The sequence below is a fragment of the Idiotropiscis lumnitzeri genome, chromosome 13 (assembly GCF_059441095.1).
Source record: "Idiotropiscis lumnitzeri isolate Australia: NSW breed Sydney's pygmy pipehorse chromosome 13, RoL_Ilum_1.0, whole genome shotgun sequence".
Classification (NCBI taxonomy): Eukaryota; Metazoa; Chordata; class Actinopteri; order Syngnathiformes; family Syngnathidae; genus Idiotropiscis; species Idiotropiscis lumnitzeri.
Window position 1 is genome coordinate 11,465,519 of NC_142403.1, and position 27,078 is coordinate 11,492,596.

The 27,078-nt window shown below is 40.9% G+C and overlaps 3 protein-coding genes across 4 annotated transcripts; all 3 read left to right on the forward strand.

Annotated features, from left to right (window-relative positions):
• The first annotated feature begins 1,393 nt into the window (after nt 1-1,393).
• On the forward strand, nt 1,394-15,040 carry cers4a (ceramide synthase 4a). 2 transcript variants are annotated; one of them, XM_088312775.1, is made up of 11 exons: nt 1,394-1,476; nt 1,971-2,141; nt 6,528-6,649; nt 9,355-9,473; nt 10,073-10,130; nt 10,290-10,348; nt 11,740-11,832; nt 12,265-12,393; nt 12,881-12,987; nt 13,088-13,244; nt 13,431-15,040. In XM_088312775.1, the coding sequence occupies exons 2-11, from the start codon at nt 1,972-1,974 to the stop codon at nt 13,623-13,625; spliced, it is 1,209 nt and encodes a 402-aa protein (XP_088168901.1). In that variant the 5' UTR covers nt 1,394-1,476; nt 1,971; the 3' UTR covers nt 13,626-15,040. The 2 variants fall into 2 exon arrangements, with proteins under 2 accessions (XP_088168901.1, XP_088168902.1); XM_088312776.1 differs by having other exon boundaries at nt 6,528-6,645; nt 10,290-10,340.
• A 1,173-nt stretch (nt 15,041-16,213) lies between these two features.
• On the forward strand, nt 16,214-17,522 carry lsm7 (LSM7 homolog, U6 small nuclear RNA and mRNA degradation associated). The gene is made up of 4 exons (XM_088312778.1): nt 16,214-16,357; nt 16,613-16,703; nt 16,787-16,858; nt 17,115-17,522. The coding sequence occupies exons 1-4, from the start codon at nt 16,352-16,354 to the stop codon at nt 17,255-17,257; spliced, it is 312 nt and encodes a 103-aa protein (XP_088168904.1). The 5' UTR covers nt 16,214-16,351; the 3' UTR covers nt 17,258-17,522.
• Nucleotides 17,523-19,435: 1,913 nt separating this feature from the next.
• tmprss9 (transmembrane serine protease 9) lies at nt 19,436-27,060 on the forward strand. Its single transcript, XM_088313441.1, has 16 exons — nt 19,436-19,674; nt 20,523-20,703; nt 20,801-20,928; nt 20,997-21,064; nt 21,149-21,324; nt 21,421-21,471; nt 21,799-21,912; nt 22,002-22,167; nt 22,913-23,187; nt 23,332-23,474; nt 23,598-23,883; nt 23,971-24,084; nt 24,178-24,346; nt 24,831-25,096; nt 25,537-25,673; nt 25,979-27,060. The coding sequence occupies exons 2-16, from the start codon at nt 20,565-20,567 to the stop codon at nt 26,138-26,140; spliced, it is 2,394 nt and encodes a 797-aa protein (XP_088169567.1). The 5' UTR covers nt 19,436-19,674; nt 20,523-20,564; the 3' UTR covers nt 26,141-27,060.
• Nucleotides 27,061-27,078: the final 18 nt, after the last annotated feature.

A 27,078-nucleotide genomic window follows, 5' to 3' on the forward strand; every position in this document is an offset into this window, starting at 1 on the left:
GTGTCATGGGTACAACTGCTAGTACGCTGGCTCCCTCTAGTGGTATGTGAAGAATCACTGAATTAAATGTGACATTTTTTTCTAGCCATTTCAGTTGTTCAATTGTATTTAACCTGTAAGTGCAATGCAGTTGCAATAATATGATACAGCACATGAGTCCCCATATAAATTTGTCAACATTCTGCCACTGAATATGAGCTCACGAGAACGTACAATGGTAGCAGTTTCTGCTTTGTCGTTATGTGGCTCGAAGGAAGGTAAACGTTTGTACCGCTTATCTACATTCTGGGTGGAATTTTCTTCCTGTTTTTTTTCCTACTGTTATAGTATGACTGGTATGAAAAGCAGCATCATGTGAGCGCAGTTTGAAATCTTATCGGTATAACCCCAAACTGATGAATGATATCAGTGACAGTTCAAATACCCAAAGCAAGTGCAGGTTTTAAAGTGGCAACCAACAACTATGCCAATCCATTGGTGAATATTACCAACATAAATAATAAAACAACATAAATAACAAAATTAATTTATTGGGTGTCTGTCAGCCACAATAAAGAGAATTTGTTTAATGCACGTTTTGAAAAGCTTGTCGGATCACAGATGTTCATAATATTCATCTTGACTTAACTGCTCAGCTGAAATATATATGAAATATATATAAAAAGTGAAATATGAATTAGCTGGGAATTAGAACAAGATATGATATAAAATTCTTCTGGCGACATCCAACCCAGCAGGACAGTTTGCTGTTGCATCTTCTTTCCGACAAGAACAGGCTTTCTTTAATTTACCTCTCTCTCTTTCTGCTACACTCATAAAGGAACAAATATTTAAGCAGGATAAAAAAAAAAAATAATTATGTAGTCACGACACAATATTGCAGCATGTTAAAAAAGATATAATAATTACAAAACCATATTTATAATCCCAAATTATTATACAAAAATGAAAATACCATTTGGCAATTAAATCTGTTGCAGACATCTTGTGTTAACATCTTTTAATTTATTCTGGGACCGAATAGTGTAAACCAACCACCCCCTTTATTGATAGACATTTTATGTCAATCATTTAAAGGAAAATTGAGCATTATTATCTTTGTCTTGTTGGTTTGGTTTCTATTTTTTTTTGTCTGCTACCTGTTTTTTTTTTTCATTCTGCTACCTGTTGTCGCCCTTTCCAATGTCTGTTTTTTTGTTTGTTTGTTTGTTGTTTTTTTTTTAATTGAACTTCAAATGTACAAAACATATCGGCATAGTACATTGTCAACATAAGACAGAAAAGGTAACAGACAAGCCTCAAGAAACTTCCGATTGCAGGATTGCATCTCCGGGCCACCACTTCCGCCCCTTTGCTCCGAGGTGACGCTTATGGTGACGTATAAGCCCCGCCCCCAGCGTGATGGTCGCTAGGCTCCTCCCCCTCCGCCAATTTGTCGCTGTGCGCTTGTCATCCCCCTCACAGGAGCGCGAGCAGGTGAGAGAGAGCTTTTTGCGTTTGTCTTTCGCTCTTCTGCTGCGTTAGGAAAATCGACATTTGGCTTTATGTCAGAAAAACAAACATTGTTTTCATGGCTGTGTGTGCGTCATACGTGTGTGTGTGGGGGGCGGGGGGGCTTCGGGGGGCTACTGATGTTTTCTCGCATTCTTGTCATGATTCTGATTTTGATTAAATTAATAAACGCGCGTTGAACACAAGCCCGTTCATCCTTTAAGGAAGAAGTGACGTTGAGGTGTGACTTGCTTGAGGATGCATTTTGGGGTTTCCCCGTATATTCCTCAATACGTCACTCAATCAATGTGACTGTCGGAACCGATTCCAACTCTCTGCATGTGCATTGTTGTACGTGTTTTTTTTTATTTAGTTTTTGTGTGTGTCTTGTGCCCGCTGGTGTAAGCAGCTTAAGCGCATGATCGACATCCATTTGAAGAGGTCACATTAAAAGAGCGCTGTCCTCTCCTTCCCCCCAGGATGGAGGCCCTGCTAAATGATTGGCTGTGGCAGGACAGATACTGGCTACCACCTGGCGTCCACTGGCAGGACATGGATACGAGGGAGGGTCACTATCCGCTTCCCAGAGATCTCGTGTACACCTTGCCAGTGGCCTTTGCATTCATAGCCTTGAGATATGTTTTTGAGAGGTGAGTGAGCGGCTTCCTGCTTGGATCATACTTTTTTTTAATCACGGCCCATCACTCTGCTGGCCTTGCTGGATATGTGGAACACCAGCTGATAGTTGCCTTCGCTTTAGGAGGGGGGTCCCAATATGTTGTTTTACAGTTGTACATCAGTAAAAGCGACATGCACAACAGCCAACATACAGTTAGGCATGTGAGATGGTTAAATTGAGGATGAATTGTCCTCATGTCAATCTTAATCATCCCACCTGAGTACTCTTAATGTAAATTGACACAGCTGATGTCATGTTTTGTCTTCCTACAACCGCAAACTATTTGAGACTTAGTCAAGAGCGCCTCTCAATTGGAATGCAGTTGAAATAAGATGAGTATGTAACCATGGCTACAACATATCATTGCAATTTGCTCATGTTTCACAAATAGAATGCCCCCCATGGCTGCGAGCAGCATTGGAATGACAATGAATTTCAATAAGAGGGAAAAAATCTGTTGTCGTGCTTCCTCTCACATCCCCAAAAACAAGTGACGTCAAATGAAGACTCCGTGAATGTGAGTGTTTGTTTATCTATAAGTGCTGCGTGATTGGTTGGCAACCAGCTCAAGATTGGTCCTGCCTCTCACCCAAAGTCAACTGGAAATGGCTCAAGCTCGCCCAAACGCGAATACAGATGACACGCAGTGCAAAAAATGATTGGATGGTTTTAATAGGCTTTGCACCGTCAACTCGCCCGTCTTCTACCATCTCACTTTTGAGTTTCTAGTCATTGCTCGATAGTGGTCAGCACATTCATAATTATTCCTCAACAAAAAGTTTCATATTTGTAAATGATACCAAATGTCATTGAAAGATGTGTCAGGATTAATGTTTGTAGCATCTCATCTCATCAGATGCGGCGTAGCATGTTGTGGCGGTTGAGTGTACAATTATGGGGTGTCGAGTTCCCCCTTCAACTTGTGCCCGTCACGCTCGCTGCTTTGCTGCATTAGAGTGTGAGTAGTCGGTTTCGGGGCGGGGGGGAGTTCTTCAGACGTGCAGGGGGAGGCTGACGTCGTGAGTAGACACTTTTAGCTGCTGACTGCATGTTCTCCTCTAAAAGCATCTCAACATAAAGCGAGTGCAGCTGAAGTCAGTAAAAGCTGTGGTGGTGTTTTTTTTTTTTTGTATTGCAGCTCATATGCTGTAGATGCGTAAATCAATGGTGTAATGTTTCTGTGCTGATCCACCACAAGCTTTCATACACATCCCCAGTTGTGCTAATTAAACAATCCCCCGCGGAGCAAAAAAACGACAAAGGCAAGCAATGCCGTGGTGATGACAAAAGGGAATTTGCTTGCCCGACCTCACGTACTGTATTGTATCGTCCAATGAATGTCGTCTTTAAGAAAAATTTCACACCCGTGTTTACATATTCCGGGCTTTGCAAGGAAACAAGGCGATGATTTTCAAAGTGCTGAAAAAATTAGCGTGTGTGTCATTGGGCCAAATTTTCAGAAGAAAGCTTTCAAAAGAGGATTGGAGTTGACAGTGACAGCTGTTATGAGCGCTGTGTGAAATATTCACAGCTTGTGCTGCTTTCACTGCTGAGTTTTCAACTCGCAAGAAAATAATGGGTGGATCATTACTCATCTTTTTAAACTCTCAAATGCACTACACTAACCTCTCAATGGGTATTTTAGCGTCGTTACGACTACAGGTGTGTAAGAATTATTTATTCAACTTAATCCAAGTCTTTGTGCCACCACGATCATGTTACTATTATAGAAAGTAATCAATACTATTGATGAGCACAATCATACAGCATCCCACTGTGTCACGTACGTGGATCATCCGGAGCAGTTTAGAATCTATATTTTTCTAATTAAATGACAAAATCATTCAAAATAGAATAAAACACTTCATGCTCACCAATAATGCTGATTATAAATAGTATTGATGTGTGCGTATCACTCTCACAAGATTCGCTCGGGCCAACCAATCAGGGGATGGAAAAATGAGGACGACGTTGCAAGGAGAGAAGAAATTTGATTGGTTTGCGAAAATAGTCAAGTCACGTCAAGCAGTACTGTTGATTCTAAAAAGATGAAATGAACATAGCTGCTTTGAGAGGCTGAAATCTGATTGGACAAAAAAATCTGACTGAAATCCTTGAAGAAAATAAAATGTTAATAAAAATAAAATAATAATAAAAAAATAAAATTTAATGTATTTGCAATTATTAAATTCAGATTGTAAATATTAGTCAGCCCTTCTCGTAGGTCACAAATGTGGAATATAAAATGGAATTTGTTTGAAGAAACCTCATTTTGTGCCCAGCGCAAGTCTTTCGCAAAGCGCAGTCTGTGTGCATGTGTGTCATTTTCATTTTTGGGTATTTTCATATCATATTGTCAGCTCTCCACGGTGGATGACATCAAGTTTGCCTCGGCAGTCAAATGAAGCCCGATTGTTTGTGTCCGTGTCCGTTAGAGCTGCTCCGAGCTGGTCTAAGGTTGACTTTAAGTCCAGAAACCAAATTGTCAGATGCGCCGGGACGTGTCAAAGAAAAAGCCGCTGGAACGCCAAATCTCTACACAACTCATCAACTCGACTTGCCCACGCACACAAATCATGATGTTTTATGAAAACATAGCCCCTACTCGACATCTTTTTTGAAGTACAATAGTTCAGGAAAAGGTTATGGCGCACACTCGACTGGTTGGGCTGGCTGACGGCTCGTCAACAATAAGCAGTGACAGCGACCCAACGTAGTGACGTGATGATGCACAGATATGGAGCCTGTTTGACATGCCTTATCTCAGAGACTATTTTGTCAGCCCGAACGCTGAGCATTTGAACAGCGGGCTGGGCGTTATCCACGTGTAATCCCGTGTGAGCTTCACATGCTTGTGTTGTATCTGTAACAGTGATGAGCCATCAAGGCCGGCAAGACCTCCTTCTGCTGGCTTCACACGAGACATTTATTAAGTCGAATGTAATTTTTCTCATGAAATTCTAATGATTTATTCCCAATAGTCTTCATCGTGTTTCTCTTGGCTGCAGTGCCTCAATTACATTTTTGGGTCTCATCCGAGTTCATCAAATCAAGTTAGAATATGTATGTCAATAGTTGGAGGTGGTTTCTGAAGGTGTAAAGTTTGGTCGATTTTCAGCTACCAAATTGTCAGGATATTCTCTTTCAATTTATCGATGAAACGGGTCAAATAATCATTGTTAATTCCAATGCCTTTATTCAGAAACAGGATATTATTTCAAATTTACAGTGCAGAAAATATTTATTATCATAGATTTGCTGGTGTGGTCTGTAACATGTCAGAAGATGGGCAAAAATGTTAAAATGTTCCAAAGTAGAAGCCATTTTTTTATTTTGATTCAACACGAAGAAATCTGAGAATAGTTAGTGTAGAGAAGCTGAAACTCTGAGGATTTTGAGAATTTCTAATTCAAAAGGTATCCAAACAATTAATTGTTCATCAAAAATAATTACTAATTTGATGATCAATCAGTTTTTTAAATGATTGCCCCTCGAAATGGACCTGTTTCTTAAGCAATCGTTTCAAATACGCCGCAGAGCGCTAGCTAGCTAACATCAGTATTTTTGCGCCCTTTGGTTGCTCAGAGCAAAACACATCTGTAGCCATCTACGCACATGAATACATGTAATAATCTGTATCTCTGGTGAATATAATGAAGCTTATTTCAAAATTTTGTGTATGTCATGTTAATAGATAAATATTGCTTCTGGGCTGTGCCAGATGACATACCTGGCACAGTTGTATGCTGTTTTATTGCATTTTGTATTTTATTCATTCTGCCTATATTTGACATGATGATTCAACATGATGGTGAAGTGGATTACGTGCAAATCCTCAATGAAGGACCAGATACTAAATTATGGTCTGCCGCTGATCAGTGATGTCAAAATATTGGAGGAAAAAATGATCAGTGAGATTTTCAAGCTGTCCATCATATCTTCACAGTTGTGTGTTTGTTTGAATGTGTGCTTGTAATCAGAGACTGCGTGTGTGTGTGTGTATGTGTGTGTGTGTGTGTTTTCCTGACCTTCTCATTCTTTCTGACCTCTCCCTCTCTGCCTGTTTCGGGATGATTATTTATGAGATAGTGTTACACACACATACGCTCTCGTGTGAATACAACAACATTGTCCTTTTTCTTCCACGACACACGCATGTGGATCAAGTGTCTTCTTGACGCCGTATCAGCAAAGACAAATTCACAAGGTGCCACACAAGAGCATAGTGACGAGCGATCTGGTTGCCGCTAAAAGTTGCATTGCTGATGTGGTGTCATGTTGGACAGCTGTTGATGACCTGAATATTGAATGTGGTTTAGTAATTCAGCCCCTTGTATTCTTTTTCTGTCTTCGCCAGGGTCATGGCTGTCCCTTTAAGCAAACATTTAGGTGTGAAGGACCGGATAAGGATTCGAGCCGCTCCTATTCCAAAGCTGGAGAACTTTTACAAACAGAACAGCCGTCAGCCGTCGCAAGTAGGTGATTCTGCTCAGTCTTCCACTCATTTGTTTGTATGATTCACAGAGCGAGCATGTGCAAAAAGGGCAGATGCAACCGAATGGGATGCTCCGTGTGACCTTTACCATGTAAATTGGATCGTCCGAAAGGTCACAGTGGGATTTTTAATTTGATGAGTGGTGGGGGGTTTGTTCTACCAAACACTGCTGCAACACAACCGCCCTGGGTGTTTCTCGCTTATCCACCTCTAGAAAAACATACTGCGTCCGAAAAGTTTGAGAGAGAGAGAGAGAAAGAGAGAGAGAGAGATGTTTATAGTGACAGGCAGACCAATTAAATGCTATTAGATCACAGGTACAATAAACCTGTGTAGCTACATGTTTACATTCATACATCATAATGAATCAAAACATCCTGTGAGTAAAGCCGCTTTGTGTTCAACTCCCGGCCCAGATTTCACAACGAGTAACTACGATTGTGTGTAAATTGAGATCGTCATTACTTTACTATTTGAGTTTTGTCACATTTTTGTTTGACAGTTCTCAAGCACCTAATTAATGCTGCCTAGTTTGTTCGTTGTTGGAATCACACGGATAAAAAAAAAGCATTCGTCAGTAGAAAATGATCAACTGCATAAACATGCTAAGCATTTCTATCTATTATTGTAAAGTTATCCGTCGATCTTCTTTGTTTTAACTGCTTTGTTGTGGAGTTAAAGTTGCGTAACAACTGGCGGTTGCACTGGAACCTATTCGGATGAGTACTTGGCACCTGTTTCAGGACCTGTTTGAAAAAGTCCCCGTGCGACGAGCCACGATGACTGACGTGCCGTCACAGCAGTGCAATAACTCAGAGAATGATTTTTCTTTGAGGATATCCCTGCTGACTTTCAGTACAAGCGTTGTAAATCCTAGCAATTAAAAGGGCACAGTTAAAATTAAAAGCATGACTGTAAAATTGGCGAGACTGACTTGGAGACATTTTTTTTGTCCCATCATCGGTGAACAGACAAGTTTCTGACAGGTTCATTACAGGATTACACCCCCACCCTCATCTGCAGCTACGTCTGATGTTTCGTCATCAGCGTTCATGTGTAGACAAGCCCGGTTTTCACCACTCATCAAAATATAAACTTATTTGCGTTAACGTCGCATGCTTGCAAATATAGTGAAGCAGCTCCACTGTTGTTTTTGTTTCCCTCTTCAGTAGGCATCAGAAATGAAAAGATCTTTACAATTGTGATTCTGTTTTGGATTATTTTTCATGATTCAATTCTTGATCAATTCTCTTATCCATACATTTTAGGAAAAAGGGAGATTAAAGTAGTATAGCATCCACTTTGTGTTATGTCTTAATTGTAACTGCAAGAAAGATATTTTTTTAAGTACGAACTTGACCTGACACAAAGGCCTCAATACAGCAATCGGATGTCGGCCGTCGGAAAGTCGGCACATGCCGTCTGCCACGTCGGAAAGTCGGAGGAGTTGTTGGGGCGTCTGGGGGGCGTGTTCGTCCATTGGCTGTTAGCTAGCCAATCAGTGCACTGGACAGGAACAAGACGTGACAAAAGCTGCCTTCCACCACTCGATGGTTGCCTCCTGACACTTAACAAAACTTTAGCGTCATGAAATGGCACAAATATAACCAGTTGGGGTTCGTGTGCGCATTCATGCACTTGTCCACTTCAGCCTTTCTAACTTGCGAAGGTATTTTTGATTTTGTGGAGGTGATCACATGAGCTCACGTTTACTGTCAATAAATCCAAACTATTGTGCAGAACATTTTTCTACTTTCATAGGTTGAAGTGGACAAGTAGGAGTAATGTGCATTTGCATTTTGGTGGCAAAGCGAGCAATATTACCTCGTTTGCCAGACGCTGAAAACGGGAAAAAAAATAACAAAGCAGAGTTCCAAAAGGGGGCGTCCCATTTTGTCTCATCGCAAAAAAAAAAAAAAAAACTTAAATCACTACAGAGTCTTTTAGGGGGGAACATTTGCATACTGGCAGAGTTTCGTCCAAATATCGACCAAATATCTATATATAGTATTGCACGTTGCCCTGCTGTTATCCTTTCTAGCTAGCCGCACTAGAAAACAACATCGCCACGTTACACATGCTACGCGACGTACGTGTGTGGTGATGGAATTTGTCCTGGCTGGAATTGATAAGGGAATCATTTACAACAACGGCAAACGATGCTGAGGAATTAAAACCCTGCGAACCGGTTCCCAACAACAACCGGTTTTCGATTACATCCCTCTGCCATCAGAAAAATCTGCAAATATGCTTAAAATACACGAGAAGAAACACAAATGCCCTGTTACATTTTCCTACCGCATATGTTTCTGTTAATCACCTTTTCTGTTGTTGTTGTTTTTCAATATGTTTAAAACGTGTGTTTGAGAAGGTTTCAACGAGATGACAGTGTTGATATCCTTTAAGTATTAAACAATGTTAGCAAAAATCTGTGAGAGACACATTACTGTTGCATCCAAGAAAAGGAAGCAATTGTACGTGTCAAGAAGGAAAATACGGCAGGTTGAATAAATACCACAAGCGAATTTGCATTTCCTCTAATGGAATGGCTACAGAAATGTCAGCCAACATGGTTGAATAAATGAGAGAGAGCGAGAGAGAGAGAGAGGGAGAGGGCAGAGGGAGAGAGAGAGCCTGCAGCATTGTGAAGTTGATGTTTTCATGGCGCCAACATTTGTGTTCCCCTCAGAGAGAATTGGCGAGCTTGGCAAAGCTTTGCGGTCTCTCCCAGTCCAAAATTCAAACCTGGTTCCGGCACAGAAGAAACCAGGACCGACCCACCAACACCAAAAAGTTCTGCGAAGCCTCGTGAGTCTGCTTTCAAGCTGAGAAACAGAAGATGTTAAAGTGGGCCTTAGAGTTCTGAGTTTCGGGGTTTGAGTCTAGCCTTGATCTCTGGCCTCCCTGTGACAAGTTTGCATGTTCTTCACATGCTTGCGTTGCTTTCTGCAAGTACTCCCGGCAGGGTTCTAATAGTTTGGGATTTTTCATGCAACTTTCTTTTTATTTTGTTCTGACTTTTACTTTTTTAATTTAGTTTGGTTTCACTGGTTTTTAGATTGGGTTTGTTCATTTTGATGAGGCTCACCAAGCACTGACCACTGAAGCAAATGGATGATACTAAAAATCCCATTCAAATGTATTTTCAAGCCACAATTTCCTAATCGCTTTGAGCCAATGTTGCCGTTGAGGCCTGAAACTATCATTCCAATTTGGGAAGCCTCTTCAATTAGAATTGCTCAAAAACAATTCAAGTTCAAGATGTGTAGACGTTCACCTTTGATTCAGCAATTCATTGTCCACGCATCTTGATTGTTTTCTTTCAAATCAGCGGTGGCCTATAAAAACAAATCATAACAACCCTGCCATTGTGTCTGTGTCAATTGTTTCCTTTTGACGTGTTGCAGTTGGCGCTTTGTCTTCTACCTCGTAGCCTTCGCAGCAGGACTCGGCTCTTTGCTCCGCGTAAGTCTGTTGTTTGTTGATTTTTCGAAGCGCTTCCCTTTGTCACAACAAACTAATTCATGATGTTGTAATAATGCTATAGATGTATTACTGTGCTTGTTTCTGGCAGTATTATTCAACTGTACTAAGACTGTACCTTTTTTTTTTGTGACCTTGCAGTCGCCGTGGTTTTGGGATCACAGACAGTGTTGGCAGGATTTTCCCAAGCAGGTAAGAAAGTAAGGAGGAATTTTGGATATTGTCGGATAGATTTCCTTGTGTGATCATTTTACTCGGACGAGTCGTCTTTCGGGTTGGATTTGCATTTTTTGTGCAGATTTTGTTGGCTTGATTACGACAGGATCGCCAATGTAGAAAATGAATAGACCTATTCAAAAAAAAAATTCGTACTCATTTTGATAAAAATTATACTTGAGTAAAAAGTACGACGATGTTTTTAAAAATCAAAAACGTTGATAGATGTGGTAGTTACTTTGTAGAATTTGACTTTAAAAGTAAAGGCTTCAAGTAGAGTTTCTGGCATTTGCTGCGCTTGGGTTTAAAGTCATTTTCCAAAATTTACTTCGCTTAAATATTGGAAGTTCAGTCTTTGTCGTTAGATTTTTGCTGCAATGTTTTTATTTCTTTCATTTTTTTACATTGAGTTTGTTGAGTGAAGTTCAAGATCTACTTGTTAGCTCGTTTGCTATTACATGACACAGGCATTTGTTGTCCTCAAGCCGAGAGGAGCGACAAAGAGGGAGTGGAAGACACAACTCGCACACAAACGGTGTGCTCACAAAAAGATTTCCTGCGTCAACTGGATTTTCCTTTGTTGTAACGAATTACAATGCGTTATGGTTAAAGTAATAATTTTATTTCATAAATATAGTGGAGTAGAAGTAAAAGTTTCCAGAATGGTAAATCACAAAGTGAACGACAGATACGACAAAGTTCTATTTAAGCAGAGTAATGATGAGTACTCAATTCCAATACCCGTGTGAGTCGTGTGTAGTCACTGATGTAAATCAAACTGTCAGAGATGACTTAAAAGCAGCGCCACCTGCTCACGCTGCTGTTCGCACTCGTTTGGAAAGCAATGATGGCAGTTAGGCATGCCTGCAAGTCGGCATTCCTTCACACAAGAAGCAGCCAAGCTTCCCTTTAGGGTTCACGGCCTCAAAGCGACAACATTAAAAACACATTGCGAGTTGTGCTACTGCTTATATTGTTGCAGCTTTTCCTTTCTTTGTGGAGTTCTCTCGTCTCGGTGGGTTTCCTCTCATTGTCTTGAGAGCTACATGGGCGGCAAGAGGTATTTTCATTCCTCACTGTCACCCTCCTCGTTTGACATTTAAGAGCAGGCTGGCGTTTACTCAACAAATACTCGGTGTGTTAAATAAATAAATAAATAAATAAAACTAATACTAAAACTAATAAACAAAGCATCCCCCCCCAAAAAAAAAAGAAAAATGAATAAAAACAAACAAACCTGCTCTGAGATCAAACTAAATTAAAAAAAAAAAAAAAAAAAAGAAGTCCGATCGAAATAAAAGTAACTACTGTATGATAAAAAATCCCAAACCATTCTAATGCTGTTCCACAGATAACATTTAATTTACTGTTTCAGGTTGTCACCAATGCCCATCGCTGGTATTATACGATGGAAATGGGCTTCTATCTGTCGCTGCTTCTCTGTGTTTCTGTGGATGTCAAGCGCAAAGTAAGTCAAATCTATTCTAGATCACACACACACACACACAACCTCCAGTAGTTTAGCGTTACCGTTCTAATGATTCAATTTGATTGTGCACATATTTAGTCAAAAATTTAAAAAAATGGTTCTGTATATCCTGTTGCATGATTTCTTCTTGCGCTACAAATGTCGATTATGCACCAATTATTAATTCATTTTTTATTCCTGTAACCAATAATAATTCAAATATGGGTTTGAATGAAAATTAATAATGTTCACTAAATTATATACACAAAAAATGTTGAAAATGATCTTGGTCTCGTTTGTATACGTGTATTTTTATTTTTTATTTTTTTTAAGCTTTGCTGTCGATCTGTCACATTTAACATTTGAAGATGGACATTACCGGACAGCGGTTTTCCAGACAATGCATCACTGTCCAATATGCGTGTGCTTCAGGATTTCAAGGAGCAGGTCATTCATCACATCGCCACCATATTTCTCATTGGTTTCTCCTACTGCGGCAACTACGTGAGAATTGGCACACTTGTGATGCTGATGCACGACTCGTCCGACTTCCTGCTCGAGGTACGACTCGCGTGATCTCTGACTCGCTCGTAGGAAAAAAACACTTCCAAATTGACAGTGAACTTGGATCTGAACATTTTGATTCGATTATCATCAGTGAGAATTTTAATGTAATGTCGATCGTAGAGTTGTGCAACAAGATGATTGTCACATTCAACGTGAGAGCGAGTGGAAATTTGGGAATGTCCGGATTACTCATTTTTCCACGGTTTGAGTCACTTTGGTGTGACTGGAATAATGCACCTGTTCTTCAACTTCCTTGAACCAGGAAGTGTCACGGGCACCAGTGGGGTCTCCAACGAGAGCCTTTGTAGGCATACGTATATGATCATTATGGGATTGCAATTCCAAAGGTTGCCTTTTTGTGCACGCACTTATAAACGGGTGTCGCATGACTGACTTTTTGGAGTCTGGACTAAAGCATCTTTTTCGCATCACTCTCTGCAACTCTGAGCTAATAAGGCTTCTCCTTTTTTTATTTTTTTAGTCGGCCAAGATGTTTCACTACGCAGAGTGGACCAAGACGTGTGACTCACTGTTTGTCGTCTTTTCTCTGGTCTTCCTGATTACACGGCTGGTCGTGTTTCCTTGCAGGTAAATGTCCAGTTATATTGTGTTGTCTTACAGCCTTGAGACTGACTTTTTGCCACATTTTTTTTTTGCTTCCCTTCAATGAACACGGTTTGTTTTCCAGAATCATCCACACAACATTGGTGTTATCGCTTGACTTCTTCGATCCATTCTTTGGTTATTACTTCTTCAACACCCTCCTGTTAGTGCTCCAAGGTCTGCACATCTTTTGGGCCTACCTTATCCTGCGTATGATCTGCAAGTTTATGTTCAAGGGAAAGGTGAGCCCATGTGTTAATTACCATGTCGCAAATTGATTTCGAATAATGATGCAAATGTTCTTTCCAAACTGTGTTACACCTGACCGTTTGGCAAAGTTTTAACGTGAAAGCAGCATTCTTTCTATCTGCCTGCACATCTCGGTCAAAAGACGAAAATCATGTTGTCCAATTCATTTTTGTCTACAGGTGGAGCGTGACGAACGCAGTGACGAGGAGAGCGAGGCGGATGAGGAAGAGGAGCCCGAGGAAGAAGATGAGAGCAGTTGGGAGCAGAGGAAGGGTGCCATCAACTCAAAGCTGGCATCGCTAGCCAACAACTGCATGCTCAACAACCTGACCAATCAGAGGAATCTCAACAGCAGACTGCCCAAAGCCAGATAGAGGCCAGGCCAAGGCAATGTTTTTGGTATTCTTCACAAATGTACCTTACAGTGGTCCAGCGATGATTTCACGCCGCCATCAACCTGCGTTTTGCTTTTCTTCATTTGACAAAAAGAGACAGCAAAAAAAAAAAAAAAAGCACAAATGAATGTAAATCCATGCGTCCGATGTCACTTTGGAAGAAAACGCCATCACTCTTGGCACGTCACTCATGTTTTCATATTCTATTTATGACATTTCTTGTCAGTGTTTTATACATGAAATATTTTAATCGAACATTCAGAACGGTGTTTCCCTATCCTTACTGAGCCAAGGCCGACCATTTTTTACATTCCAAAAATCTTACACCGGCAAATACAAAAAGTGTGATGATAATTTACTCACAGATGTACAATAGAGTACAGCATCTGATGGAAGAACATTGAATTGTTCCTACCTTTCCAAAATAGTCAGATAACCAAAAATATATTTCTATGAAGAATAATCATTTTTGGCCAAATCAAGTGAAACTGGATAATTTCTCACAATAGCACCCCTGATTAGCACTTGTGTGCTACGGCGCCCTGGTTGGGATTAATTGGTGCGTTTTTTTTTATTTCCCAGAAATACTGTATTGAGCTATATGTTTTAAAAAAAAAAATTACATCATGGTAGGCTGACTGTTCACATGTATTTCAAGGAGAAATGTGCTGTTTAACCGTTTCAGCGATTTTTTTTTTTTAATCAACTCTATTGTCCATATGCAAATACATTAAGGAGTCAAGCTAATCTTCCAGCAATGCAACTTCTTTTCAGGGCGACCCTCATTGTACAAATGTGCAGTTCAACAGATTTTTTTTACTCCTGGCACAGCACGTGATTGGGTGACGTCTCAAAATACCACAGCATAGATATACCGCCCCCTAGTGGACGATCCCCTTGTACATAATTCCCTTCCCTGATGCCTTTTCTGAAGACATGCTCCTATTGGCTTTGCTGTTATTTTCTACTTTAAATATCACGTGACATGTTTCGTTGTTGTTTTTTGTACAGCACTTTTTGTTTTGTGCCTTAACCTTACTGTTTTTACACTCCCCTGTAACACGTAGGATAGCTTTGCAAACTGGAGATAGTGCATCGCTTCAACATTTGGTGAATCCAGTTAAGCATTGGAAGCACACTCATGGGGCATTACTGAAAATGGCCTGCAAGGTCTAAAGAGGTAAACAAAGTGGACTCTTTCAGAGCAAATGACTTGATCAAATATCTGTTTGAAAGGAGAAACATGAGTATACATTTGTGGTTACCAGCAGGATAGCACTTGCACAAAAGACAAGTTTGCAAATTGTGGTCGACAACAATATGGAGCACTAAAAGGGCTCAACCGTCAACCTATGGTCATGTTTGTTTATCCATTAAATGTGTCTAAAAACCTCCCTACATGTTCTGAAATTTGATTGCATAGATCTGGGAAGGACAACTGGCAGCCCCACATTCTCAGTGGCCTATTGATTTTTTATATATAAATGTTAAAAACTATTTTTTATTATTGACAAACTCAAATTAATAATATTCGGCATGTGTTGGAGTGTGAAATGGCTGGGGATTTCTGGAAAGTCCAAAATATGAAAACAATTTAAAAAAAAAAAAAGAAGAAAAACCAGCATTGAACGTGAGTTCAAGGAACTTGCAGCACAGCAGCTTGGCTCGCTCCAGCTGGAGGAAATCCGCAGTCTCAAGGATCCCCAAAACATTTTCTCTGTCCAGAGTGAGATTGGAAGGGCGGCTGTGGTGCATTAACACCTTGAACTGCTGCAAGTGCAGCCCTCTGAGCTCTATTTTCCTTTTCGTGCTTTCAACGCCATAGCCAAAGAAGAGAGCCCGGAAGTAGGGGCTCTGAAACGCAAGCTGGCGACGGTTGGTGTAAAAAGACTCTCCATCTACTTGCAGCATGACGTCAGGCTGGAAAATAGAGACATCTTCCTCGTGTTGGTTTGTCCGCTCAGAGAGAACGTTGTTTGATGTGCAGGCCATATCACAACAAGCAACCGTCTTATGCACGGTGCCTAGTGACCTTTGGGTTGCAGCCTACCAACTGGTCATATTAATAGACACTTTGCGTCCCTTCTGCTGGTTCAGTGCAACATGGAGAAGTGGTATGAAAACAAATCCTGATTCTTAAACATCGTCTGATGTGATATTTTATTTCGCAAATGTATAATATGTTCTGCACAAGCTACGGACTGCATTACTTGCAGCACTGTAACTATTAAAATGTTCATTAACATGCCAACCAAGAAAAAAACTAATGTGGATCATGTTTTGAATTATTTGCTGCAGACTCTTTATCTTAAAGGATGAGATTTGAAATATGGTTTAGAATCGGAATCAAAAATCCCTTTATTGTCATTGGACTCAAGTGTGCAACGAGATTAGAGAACTCCCCTCTCCAGTGCAATACAACAATAATTCAATTAAATATATAAATTAGATAAATAAGAGAATAAATAGTGAGATGGAAAATAATACGAAATAGGATATATAAAAACACATCACGTCGCTGTTCTGCAAGGTAAAGGTGGTCGAGTGAAGAATATTATATTTGTGTAAAGCATTATGAAAGAAAAGTGAGGGTGCGGGTGTCGGTGTTCAAACTCTGACGTCAGTCCCTCCATTTTGTGCGCAAGGAATTTGATTGGCGGAACCCGATCGAGGTCAAAGTTTCTCTTCCGGGTTTTGAAACCAACATGGCGGTGAGTTTGCGCAGTTTGCGTTTTCGTTTCAATTCCATTCACTTTATATCATCACCGTTCACACAAACATTCTTAAACGGCATCGTGTCGCCTCTCGCGATGGTTTGCGGGTCACAGCAAGTGCTTGTTTTCGGATTGGACTCATACGAAAGGCTGCTAATTCATTTGCCGACTACATAGCCCGTTGCTAACCTGTGTTGTGAGCCTCACGCTTTTGAACGCTACTAAATGATAACATTCCGCTGTGTTTATTAGGACAAAGACAAGAAGAAGAAGGAGAGTATCTTTGACTTGTCTAAATACATCGACAAGCCAATTCGTGTCAAGTTTCAAGGAGGACGAGAAGGTGCGCGTACACGCGCATCTGCGTTGGATATGACGTCACAATTCAGCATGGATGTGTTTGTTTCACTTTGTTTTCCTTTTCAGCTAGCGGTGTCCTTAAAGGTTTCGACCCACTATTGAATCTTGTACTGGATGGTACCATCGAGTATATGCGTGGTAAGTCCTGTATTTTGTGTCTTTTTCCTTTTTAAAGTGCACTCTGATTGCCCGTGACATTAGGAACACCTGCCGAGAGATTTTTCTAATATTAAATGGGTGCCTTGGTTCTATAACGTTTGGTAAACTGCACTAACATACCATACTTGACACAGTTGGACTAAAACTACAACCATATTAACAAATATAGTGTGCAAATGAGATGTGATTTTTTTTTTCCTGTTTTATAACATTTATTATATCCCTGTGTGTCCAGATCCCGATGACCAACTCAAACTGACAGAAGACACCAGGCAACTGGGGCTGGTGGTCTGCAGGGGGACGTCCGTGGTGCTCATTTGTCCACAGGACGGCATGGAGGCGATTCCCAATCCTTTCATACAACAACAGGATGGCTAACGTTCGCTTATGTATAAAAATGTGCATCGGGATATTTTTCTTTTATGTTTTCCATTTTAAGATTGTAGTAGCTGTCCCTCTTTGTGTTGTTTTTTTTTAAACATATGCAAGTTCGTCAGCTCAAAAACAAAACTGCAAGCGCTTCACTTTGTCATGTGAGAATTTCAGTTGAGGCTTGGAAAGTATCAATGTTTTCTTTGTCACGAATGAGTCAACCCATAAACATTTGTTTTTGATAAAAAATAAAGCTATTTTGAGTTTTGTACTTTCATATTGTTTATGTGCTTACTTTATATTTAGACATTATGCGTATATAATATTTTTGTAATATTACCATGCAGCTCGACAACCCAATAGGCTCAGGTGAGAAAGGATTCAGTGATACCTGATTGAGCAATTTCAGTACACATTTGCTAATTTAATTTGTAACCTCTGTGACCAAATCTGTCATTTATAGCAACCAATAGAAATTAACATGAGCTGTGCATGACTTGTATATTATTTAAAGTGGAGTAGAACTTCACTGCATCATACTAAGAGCCATTTGTGATTTCTTCGCCCTCCTATCATGAAGTAAAGAATCAACCCTGTTTTTATAAACACCTCAATCTGACATGGTGCAGTTCTATGGAGCTCCAAGCTATAACAAGCATATTGTTAAAGGAAAAAAATGGATGTAGCTATTTTACTGGATCTGACCCAGAGTTACGGCTGCGCGTACAATGGAATACGGCATCATTTGTTACTTTAGTTCGATTCATAAAGTGGACGCATTAATATTCATTAAATCAGACATGGGCAAGTAGTGATCAGGGACCAAATTTGATTTTCAAAGCCGCCTGCTCATTCTAAGATGAAGTAAAAAAAAACAAAATAGTTCATTTTAAACAATCTAATCATTCTCATATTTTCATTTCATTTTTTATGACAGAAATGATTTGAAATACTCAACCAATTAGGTGTTAAAATAAAAAAAATGTCAATTTATTTAGGGTTGTGTATTTTACTTTTTTTTATTTTACTATTAACTGTAAGTAAATTAACCATTTACGATAGAAAACAAAAATGTTTCATTTCAATGTACATATATATTGCTCATTTTACTCACATTATATGTTCATTCATTAATTCTCATTTGCTTATCTGACGTTGGATTGCGGGCGCAGGAGGCTAAGCAGGGAAGCCCAGACTTTTCTCTCCCCAGCCACATTGTCCAACTTCTCCTGGGGGATTTCGAGGCTATCTGGAAAACATCGTCTCTCCAGCGTGTCCTGGCTCATCCTCAGGGCCTCCTCCCAAACGGACCTGCCGGGGTCACCTCACCAGGTAGGCGAGCAGGAGACATCCTGACAAGATGCCCGAGCCTCCTCATCTGGCTCTTCTCAATGCGCAGGAGCAGCGGCTCAACTCTGAGTCCCTCCCGGTTTGAATAATGAAATTTCGAAAAATAAAGAAATAAAATATTTCATAAAATGTTAAATGTATTTGTAAATTAGTTTATGAGGTCAAAGGTCAAACTGTTGTTTGAGAATTGCAATTCATTATACAATATTTAGTGACCTTTTTTATCCTGCACTCCACACATTTTTGTCACAAATACGGCATATATCAAAGACAAACTAAAACTAATGGTAAAACTACGAAAAACTAAACTAAAATGAAGCATATTCGAAAAATAGAAACAAATAAACTAACGATAAAAACTCATGAAATCCAACGGAATTAAAAGTCAAAAACAAAATAAAAACCTATAAACTATAATGAAAAATCCCAAACTGTTCCAATCCTGCAGCAAATCCTCAGGTGGCAACACCTTATTCTTATGGGCATTAGCTCCACCCTCTTTTTCAAACATTTCCCCCGTTGTGTCTATTTGTCCGAGTGTGTTGCAAAGATGAGCTTGTGTGCACACCAGCAAAAACGCCTTCTTGGGATTAACTGCTTTGAGCAGAAAGTTGGCGGATGAGTGCAAGCAAGCCCGCAAGCAACCTGACGCTCGTGTTGGGACTGTACGTTGAATACGAAGTAATGTGTGAAACAATTTGGGCACTGTCGACTATTCCTGGTGATGTGATCCTGCACGGAAAACAAATTCCAGCCTTCTTAGCTCCTCCCTTTGTCCAGTCAGCGTGTCGGCGGAGCACATAGGTGCACGTTTGCAGAACAAGGAGGCTCTTGAGAGCAGCTTAACGGAAGTTGTTCTTTCAGAAGTTGACATGAGCTTCTTTTTTTTTTTTCTTGATGCAGATAATGCAGGGTGTGACTTTGAAAAATAAAACACACATTTAAACCCAGTGAGGGATTTGGGATCAGTCAACGGAAAAAGGTGAGTTACCTGTAGGACACGCCCCCCTGCTCAGGCGGAACAAATAGCGCGTCTTGCCGACCTTTCCTCATTCACTGGGCTGAGGGAACAAGTGAGTATACTTTTTGAAATATGAAATATTTTATACACATTCACAAAGTCACTGTTGCTGCACACTTTCACGCTTTATTTGATGAGGTGTTTGTATTTTTTATACAACCTATGCCATTGCTGAGTGCATCTCAAAATGTACTGTGTGGATATATTAGGGCTGTAAATATTAAAGCGTTAACTCTGGAGATTCAATTTAACATTTTTAACATAGTTAATTATTTTAACTGAGTTTTGAATACTTTTTAAAATTCAAACACTGTACCTTATTAGCTATATATCTTTAGCACATTATCTCAGAACAAAACACTCAAGCTGCAAACCAACCCTGCTGGAGTGTGATGCTTGTGGGCAGAACTAAATGGACTGTATAAGTTTTGAGAATTGTTTCTAGGAAAAATGCCTGTAGCGATGACTCCATTTAGATCATATTCAAGGATCAAAGAAAGTTATTGGAACAGTTTTTTAATTAAAATATATTTAACGTTCAGTGATTTTACATTCATTCCAAGATTTTGTTCATGTAAATATCTGTTACAAGCTTCACAAAAAATAGTAGTTGAAACTTTTGATTACTCGCAATTAATTATGGCTTTTTTCTGCGATTAATTAGTTACAATTTTTAATTGCTTAACAGCACTTATATATCAGTACAATGCAGTGCAGCGACAGCAACAAAATCTTAAATGAATGTCACTTCCAATGCAGCGTTATTGTCTTTGTGAAGACAGAATCGCTCTGGGTCATCACAACACAGAACAATGTTGTGCAAGTGTACCAAATGTTGTGGCCGATGAATGGAAACAAAGTCGAATAATTTGAAAGCCTTCATGCGCTGAACTTTTGCAGCCTGCCATGTGAATAGGCCAGTGTTGTAAATCGAGCAAGAAGATGACGAATGATGGAGGCGGCACGTGGTCCGCTGCGGGACCCTCACCTGCTCCCTGCAGCCCCGCCTGCTCCAGGAGTGCCCTCATATTCTGCCTCCTCTTCTTCCTCATGGCCGGAGTCTTTGTAGGACTGCTTATCGGTGATGCTTTTCTCCAACATCGACATCAAATTTGCGAATATCATTTTGTTCGACTTTGAGCACATGTGTGGTCCACTCTGCATGCGTTTGTGTGCAGCGTACCTGATCCAGGAGCAGCATTACTTTATGGAGACTGTTGAGCTGAAAGGTCTCAAGCACGATCCGGCTCTGCAGGATCCAAACTCAGGATTCTCTTTAGTCCTAACATCCGTGCTAATTTCAAAGGTATCGAGCAGGCTTTCACCACAATAAAATCAATTTCATGCTCAATTGTTCTCTTTTTATTTTCACAGATCAAAAATGTTTTCGCTTCCTCATCCATATCGCATCACTATGTCGACTGTAATATTATTGCCTTTGGGTGAGTTCATCCAAGAAGCAAAATGTAATCTTCTTTTTCATTTTGGAGAGGTGGAAATAGTGCTTTTTTTTTTTCTTCTCTCAGCAACATGAACGGTGATGTGATGGCAACAGTCAGACTGGTCTTCACGGTTTCAAAATTCCAGCAGTATTCAGAAAACTTCATCCAGGACCTGTTGAGGGCGGGGCTGACCTCGGTGATGCACGGCAACCCGCTGGAGGTTCCTGAGTTTGGACACATCAGTGCTATCGTCTTACTGGGTCGGAAACAATAGTCACCTGTTAGTTCTGTGCTGTGCCTTGTCGTACGGCTCAGACACATTTCACGTGGATTTTATCCTTCTACTTTCTTCCCAGGTGCCAGTGGCAAGTCCTTTTATAGTATCGGAGATGATACGCTGGGTGAGGGTGAGTGAATCATACTCGGAATACATTTCACTCAGGTGATATCAGTATTTTTTTTACGTCCTCGTTTCCAGAGCTGGGCAATTGACCCTTTTTTTGCCTGTCAGTCCCCCAGCCTCCGGCCGCGACCCTCCCGGTCTTATTCATAAAAATAGTCAGCCCTCAAACCATTAAGCTCCCAGCACAAAAATAAATAAATAAATAAAAACGTGCGGTGCGTGACTCAGTCGCCGGAGAGATGCTAACGGCACAGATTTGTTTAATGATCATTTAGCTGGCTCATCGTTTAGCCACTCAGAAAACATCCATCCAAGTCTGTCTTTTTCTTAGAAAGTTGTCCAGAGAGCGCCTTCACGTGTGATAATGGCGAATGCGTCACCAAATTAAACCCGGAGTGTGACTTTGTCTCAGACTGTGCAGATGCATCCGACGAAGCTCGATGTGGTAAAGCATCCTTTTTTTGTTCTGTTTGTTTTTGATGATAGAATCCTTGACCTCATTCTATTCTCTCTCCTCCCTGCCCCCGCCTCCAGCCTGCGGCACGCGTAGCGCCACAGGGAATCGTATCGTGGGCGGCGAAGATGCCCGACAAGGGGAGCTGCCGTGGCAGGTCAGTCTCAGGCTGCATGGACAGCACACATGTGGAGCCTCCATCATCAACGAACGGTGGCTGGTCAGTGCCGCGCACTGCTTTGAAACGTAGGTGCTGCTTGGTTCAACTACTTTACAGACTGAAAGTAAAAAAAAAAAAAAAAAAATAGCCACTCTGAAATGTCAACAATGAAGTATGTGTCAATACTTTTGTTCTTTATTCCGGCTCACCGAGTATTTAGATTATCAAGAGTCCTGTTGTATTATTTTTCAGTTTATTTATTGTGCAGTTTTTTTAATGTACTAATTAATTTCAAATGTTTAAATATTTGGTATTGATTCACCTTATTGGCCAATTGGTTCCTTTTTTATTCAAAGTATCATTAAAGTACAGTTGTACATACACATGAAACATTTTTGTAATTATATTGTTCAATAATTGGTTATTTAATTATAATTATTAATTAATTAATTCAAAAAATCATTAGTGCTGTCAAGAAATATTTTTTTTTACTAATTAATCCCCCAAAAATCTGTAATTAATTGCCATAAATCACATTTTTCAACTACTGTTTTTGCAGGAAATAAAATTGAGTTAACTTAGTTAAAATATTTAACTGTGTTAAAAAAAAATTAAATTCATCTCAAGCTGACGCTTTAATTTTGACAGTAATACAAATAACACATTTTAAATGACTGGACTGACTCACACTAAAGAGCAGCCCACTCAGCCTCCTAAAATTGCACAATTGCAATATATTCATTCATTCATTTTGAACTTAAATGGTATTATGAACACGACATTAGTGTTGGTCGGACATACCAGACTTTGTGCTTTGTTTCCCATTTCGAGCGCCAACAACCCCAAAGAGTGGACAGCCTTGGTGGGGGCCAGTCTGGTGAGCGGGGAGGAGTCCGAGTCTAAAACAATTAACATCAAAAGCCTGACGACGTCTCCGGACTACAACGCCATGACGAGCGACGTTGATGTGGCCGTGCTGGAGCTGGAGCGCCCGCTCACCTTCGGCCCCTACGTCCAACCGGCCTGTCTGCCTGCCACGTCTCACGTCTTTGCGCCTGGACAGAGATGTGTGGTGTCAGGATGGGGATCTCTGCACCAGTTTAGTTGTGAGTCACGCAGCAACAAATACTGAAAATTGTGCAGCAAGTCCTCAAGTTCATTTTTATCATGTTATGTCAACTTGAATTCCAGTATCACAAGAACTTTCTCAAATGCTTGAACGTTTCCATGGGCACTCAACTATCTTTCAGCCGAGATGCCTTCCACACTGCAGAAGGCGGTGGTGAAAATCATCGACTCCAAATTGTGCAGCAAGCTGCCCGTGTACAGAGGCTCGATCACATCCAACATGATGTGCGCGGGATTCCTGCAGGGCAAGGTGGACTCCTGTCAGGTCAGTGCTGCTTGTTGGGGCGGCAATCGCATTTCAATTTGTCCGATCAAAAATTACAGGAGACTTTACACCTCCACTCCCTTTGCTTATCTGAAACCGGATTAAGACTTTGTGCATTTGCAGGGTGATTCCGGGGGACCTTTGGTGTGCGAGGGCGCTCCCGGGAGGTTTTTCTTGGCAGGGGTGGTGAGTTGGGGAATAGGCTGTGCTCAGATTTACAGGCCCGGAGTTTACTCGCGGGTCACCAAGCTCCGCAGCTGGATACTGAGTCATGCAGAGCCCAGCTCGGCTCATTACTCCCCCAAACATGATCTCACTCTGCCGGTCACCGCTCCAGCCGAGAGCGCTGACGATTCTGCACTTCCCGGGACAATCGCCATGGATGCCGAATCTGTTCCACCACATTTTGGTATCATCCAAATGAGCAATAGCAAATCTTTCATTTTTTATTGTTTGTTTCTTATCGATCTTAGCGCACCTCTGTGATGTCTTCTAGTGTCCAACTGTAGTGGAAGCTTCCAATGCAGTGCCACTTTCTGTATCAACAAGTTCAATCCAGAATGTGACGGCGTCGCAGACTGTCCCAACCAAGCTGACGAAAGAAACTGCGGTTGCTTTAAATATTTCAAGTAGAGTTTGAAACTCAGTTGGAGGGAAGCATTGAAGGTGATTCCAGGTTTTTTGTTTTTTTTTTTCATTTCAGACTGTGGCGAGCGTCCTGCGTTGGGCGCCAATCGGATTGTGGGTGGGGTCACGGCTCGCAGGGGGGAGTGGCCTTGGATCGGCAGCCTTCAGTACCAGAGACTCCACCATTGTGGCGCCACTCTCGTTCACAGCAAATGGTTACTGACGGCTGCGCACTGCTTCAAAAGGTTTCTCTCACACACACACACACACGCACGCACGCACACATACACACACACTCTAGTTCCTTTCCAACAGTTCACTATCAGCCTAGACTGGCCAAGAGGGAACCCTTGTTTCTGGTCATTTTAATGAAACAAAAATGTACCAGAATTTTTTCTTTTAAGGTCTCTAACCAAAATGTAATTTGGAATTTTCTTCTTTTTTTTTTTTTTTTTTTAAATAAATTGCCACTATGATTTTCTTTGTTTCTTTTGAGAATGGCTGATTTAACCTGAAGGCAATTATTATTTAATAAATTATCTGTGAGTCAAATATTTAGAAAATAATTGAGTATATTATGTTATTAGATTATATTATTGGATTATTATAATAAATTTGGAAACAATTGCAAATATTGGGAGATGATCCCCAAATGTGATCCAATTATTGATGTTTTCCCAATGATGTAGTTGTGCACTTTGACCTACTTCAAGTCCCGCCCACCCACAGTGATCCCAGCCCCGCCCACTGGGCCGTGAGCCTGGGATCGGTGCTGCGCTCCGGTGTGGGATCCGTGCTCATTCCCATCCAGCGCGTCATCATCCACCCAGCTTTCAACGACACAAGCATGGACCACGACGTGGCCCTGCTGGAACTGCTCATCCCGGCCCCCGTGTCCGCCACCATCCAGTCCGTCTGTCTCCCGTCACCAACGCACCGCTTCTTGCAAGATGCCGAGTGCTACATCTCGGGATGGGGATCCGTGAGGGAAGGCGGTAAGAAAAGCTTTTCAAAACTGGTCTTAAATCATCCATATAGCCTTCCATTTGCTAGACCTTGCTTTCGTGATTCTCAGTCAGCCGCAACACGTTTGTGAGATCATCACGTATGCTATGAAAAATTATCCAAATGTATTTATTGTAATTGGTCTGAAAAGTATTTATTTGCTACTAATAGTGTGTCTTTCGTTTAATGACATGCAGCCTCTCCTTATGAGCCAACATGCTGATGTGACATTCTAAACTCATTAACATGTGCATTTAAAAGTCCAGAGGTCAAAATTAAAGTTAGGTTCGTCTTGAAATTTCACTAAAAGCTGAATATTGCCTAGGCTACAGCATATGTGCATGTCATATAGTTTGTTAAACTGACTGATTTATTTTTTCCCATATCGTCGCTATATGAAAGTCACTCACATCCATTTGTCACTTGGAAGGGTCACTGACCAATCTGCTGCAAAAAGCGCCGGTGAGCATCATTGAGCAGGCAGACTGCCGTCAGTCGTATGGAGACAACCTGACTCCTCACATGATGTGTGCTGGTTCCATGGACGGCGGCAGGGACACGTGTTTGGTAAGACGCGCAGCATATTTGCCTCAAAGGCCTCCTGACAAAACTGTGTGTCGTACAACAAATGATGGCAATAAATACACTTTCAAAAATGACGGGTTACAACGGCTTTCATATAAACAGCTGCTCGTGAAGCAGGTTATATTTAACTTAATAAACTACAATTCTCTTGTGAAAGTGTGTGTTATAGTTTTGAATAGGTGTGACTGTTGCTTGGAATGGCTAATGTTTTTTTCTCACAATATGACTCTTACGCAGGTCCACTATTTCATGTCAGAAAACGCACTTGTGTCTTGTCCGACATCCAGGGAGACTCTGGCGGGCCTCTGACCTGTCGAGAGGGCTCGGGCCAATGGTTCGTCGCCGGGGTAACCAGCTGGGGACACGGATGCGGCCGAGTAGGTTTTCCGGGGATCTACACTCAAGTGACTTCTGTACGGAGTTGGATGTCGTCACATCTGCCTCTCTGAAGCGACTGAGGCAAAAATACAGCAGCTTGAACCGACGATAAGCCAAGTGGACATGACGGCATTCTTTTTGGGCGTTTTTACATCAATCTCAGTCACTGCAGGATTGACTTGTGTGGTCATGGATGCCGTTTGCAACACTGTGGAACCATCTCAACTTCTCTGGGCCATCCTCTCTATCATCTGGAAGATACAGGGACAATCTTGAACTATTGCTCAGAGGCAATGGGAATGCAAACTATTTAGTATTTATTCCATATACGGTATTTATTCAAACCTCACCCAAACTGTGAGACAAGACGTGCTAACCACTATTGCACCGTTACAGCATACATTTTAGAACTTTAGTATGACTCACAAATAAATGTAAGAAAATGTTCCCCATTCCTCATTTGAAGAGTCACCACATATCACAATATTTGTTCATATCCTATGCAAAGAAAGATCGAAATGAGCAATTTTGCATGACAGTTTGCGGGTCAAAATGAGCATTTTCGTGCCTCATGATAACACATTGAATAGCAAAAGAGAAAATCGCAGATTTGGAAAATTTTCATACGAAGGAAATTAAAGCAAAAAAGCTTCAATGGGCTGGATGCTTGCATGTTGAATGCCCAGGCAACAATTCTGATCATGCGAAAAGTGTCGTGCGACGATATCTAATTATTTTCCCTTTAAGATGGCACACATCCCTTCAAATGAGACTGAAAAGGGAGAATTGTGTGTTGAGTGTTTTTCTTAGTCAGCAGGTGGCGCCAAAGACGAATTAACGAGTTTCCTTGCAACGCGATGAGTCCTCATGCCCTAAAACTAGATGAGCACTGCCTTGATTGCATGAAACAATTCAGACAAAATACCAGTACGTTCCAAGTGTTCGTGTGTACATTGGAATATTACACTCGCACGCATGTTGTATGTACACGCGCGCTAGTGGTGCAAAG

What these genes read in the sequence shown, in the direction of transcription:
- cers4a (XM_088312775.1), top strand. Translation starts at nt 1,972, where the DNA reads ATGGAGGCCCTGCTAAATGATTGGCTGTGGCAGGACAGATACTGGCTA. An exon ending in TTGAGATATGTTTTTGAGAG is followed by an intron (nt 2,142 to 6,527) that starts GTGAGTGAGCGG and finishes TGTCTTCGCCAG; the next exon opens with GGTCATGGCTGTCCCTTTAA. An exon ending in AAAAAGTTCTGCGAAGCCTC is followed by an intron (nt 9,474 to 10,072) that starts GTGAGTCTGCTT and finishes GACGTGTTGCAG; the next exon opens with TTGGCGCTTTGTCTTCTACC.
- lsm7 (XM_088312778.1), top strand. An exon ending in GTTTCAAGGAGGACGAGAAG is followed by an intron (nt 16,704 to 16,786) that starts GTGCGCGTACAC and finishes TTTCCTTTTCAG; the next exon opens with CTAGCGGTGTCCTTAAAGGT. An exon ending in TACCATCGAGTATATGCGTG is followed by an intron (nt 16,859 to 17,114) that starts GTAAGTCCTGTA and finishes CTGTGTGTCCAG; the next exon opens with ATCCCGATGACCAACTCAAA.
- tmprss9 (XM_088313441.1), top strand. Translation starts at nt 20,565, where the DNA reads ATGACGAATGATGGAGGCGGCACGTGGTCCGCTGCGGGACCCTCACCT. An exon ending in CATCCGTGCTAATTTCAAAG is followed by an intron (nt 20,929 to 20,996) that starts GTATCGAGCAGG and finishes TTATTTTCACAG; the next exon opens with ATCAAAAATGTTTTCGCTTC. An exon ending in CAGTGCTATCGTCTTACTGG is followed by an intron (nt 21,325 to 21,420) that starts GTCGGAAACAAT and finishes CTTTCTTCCCAG; the next exon opens with GTGCCAGTGGCAAGTCCTTT.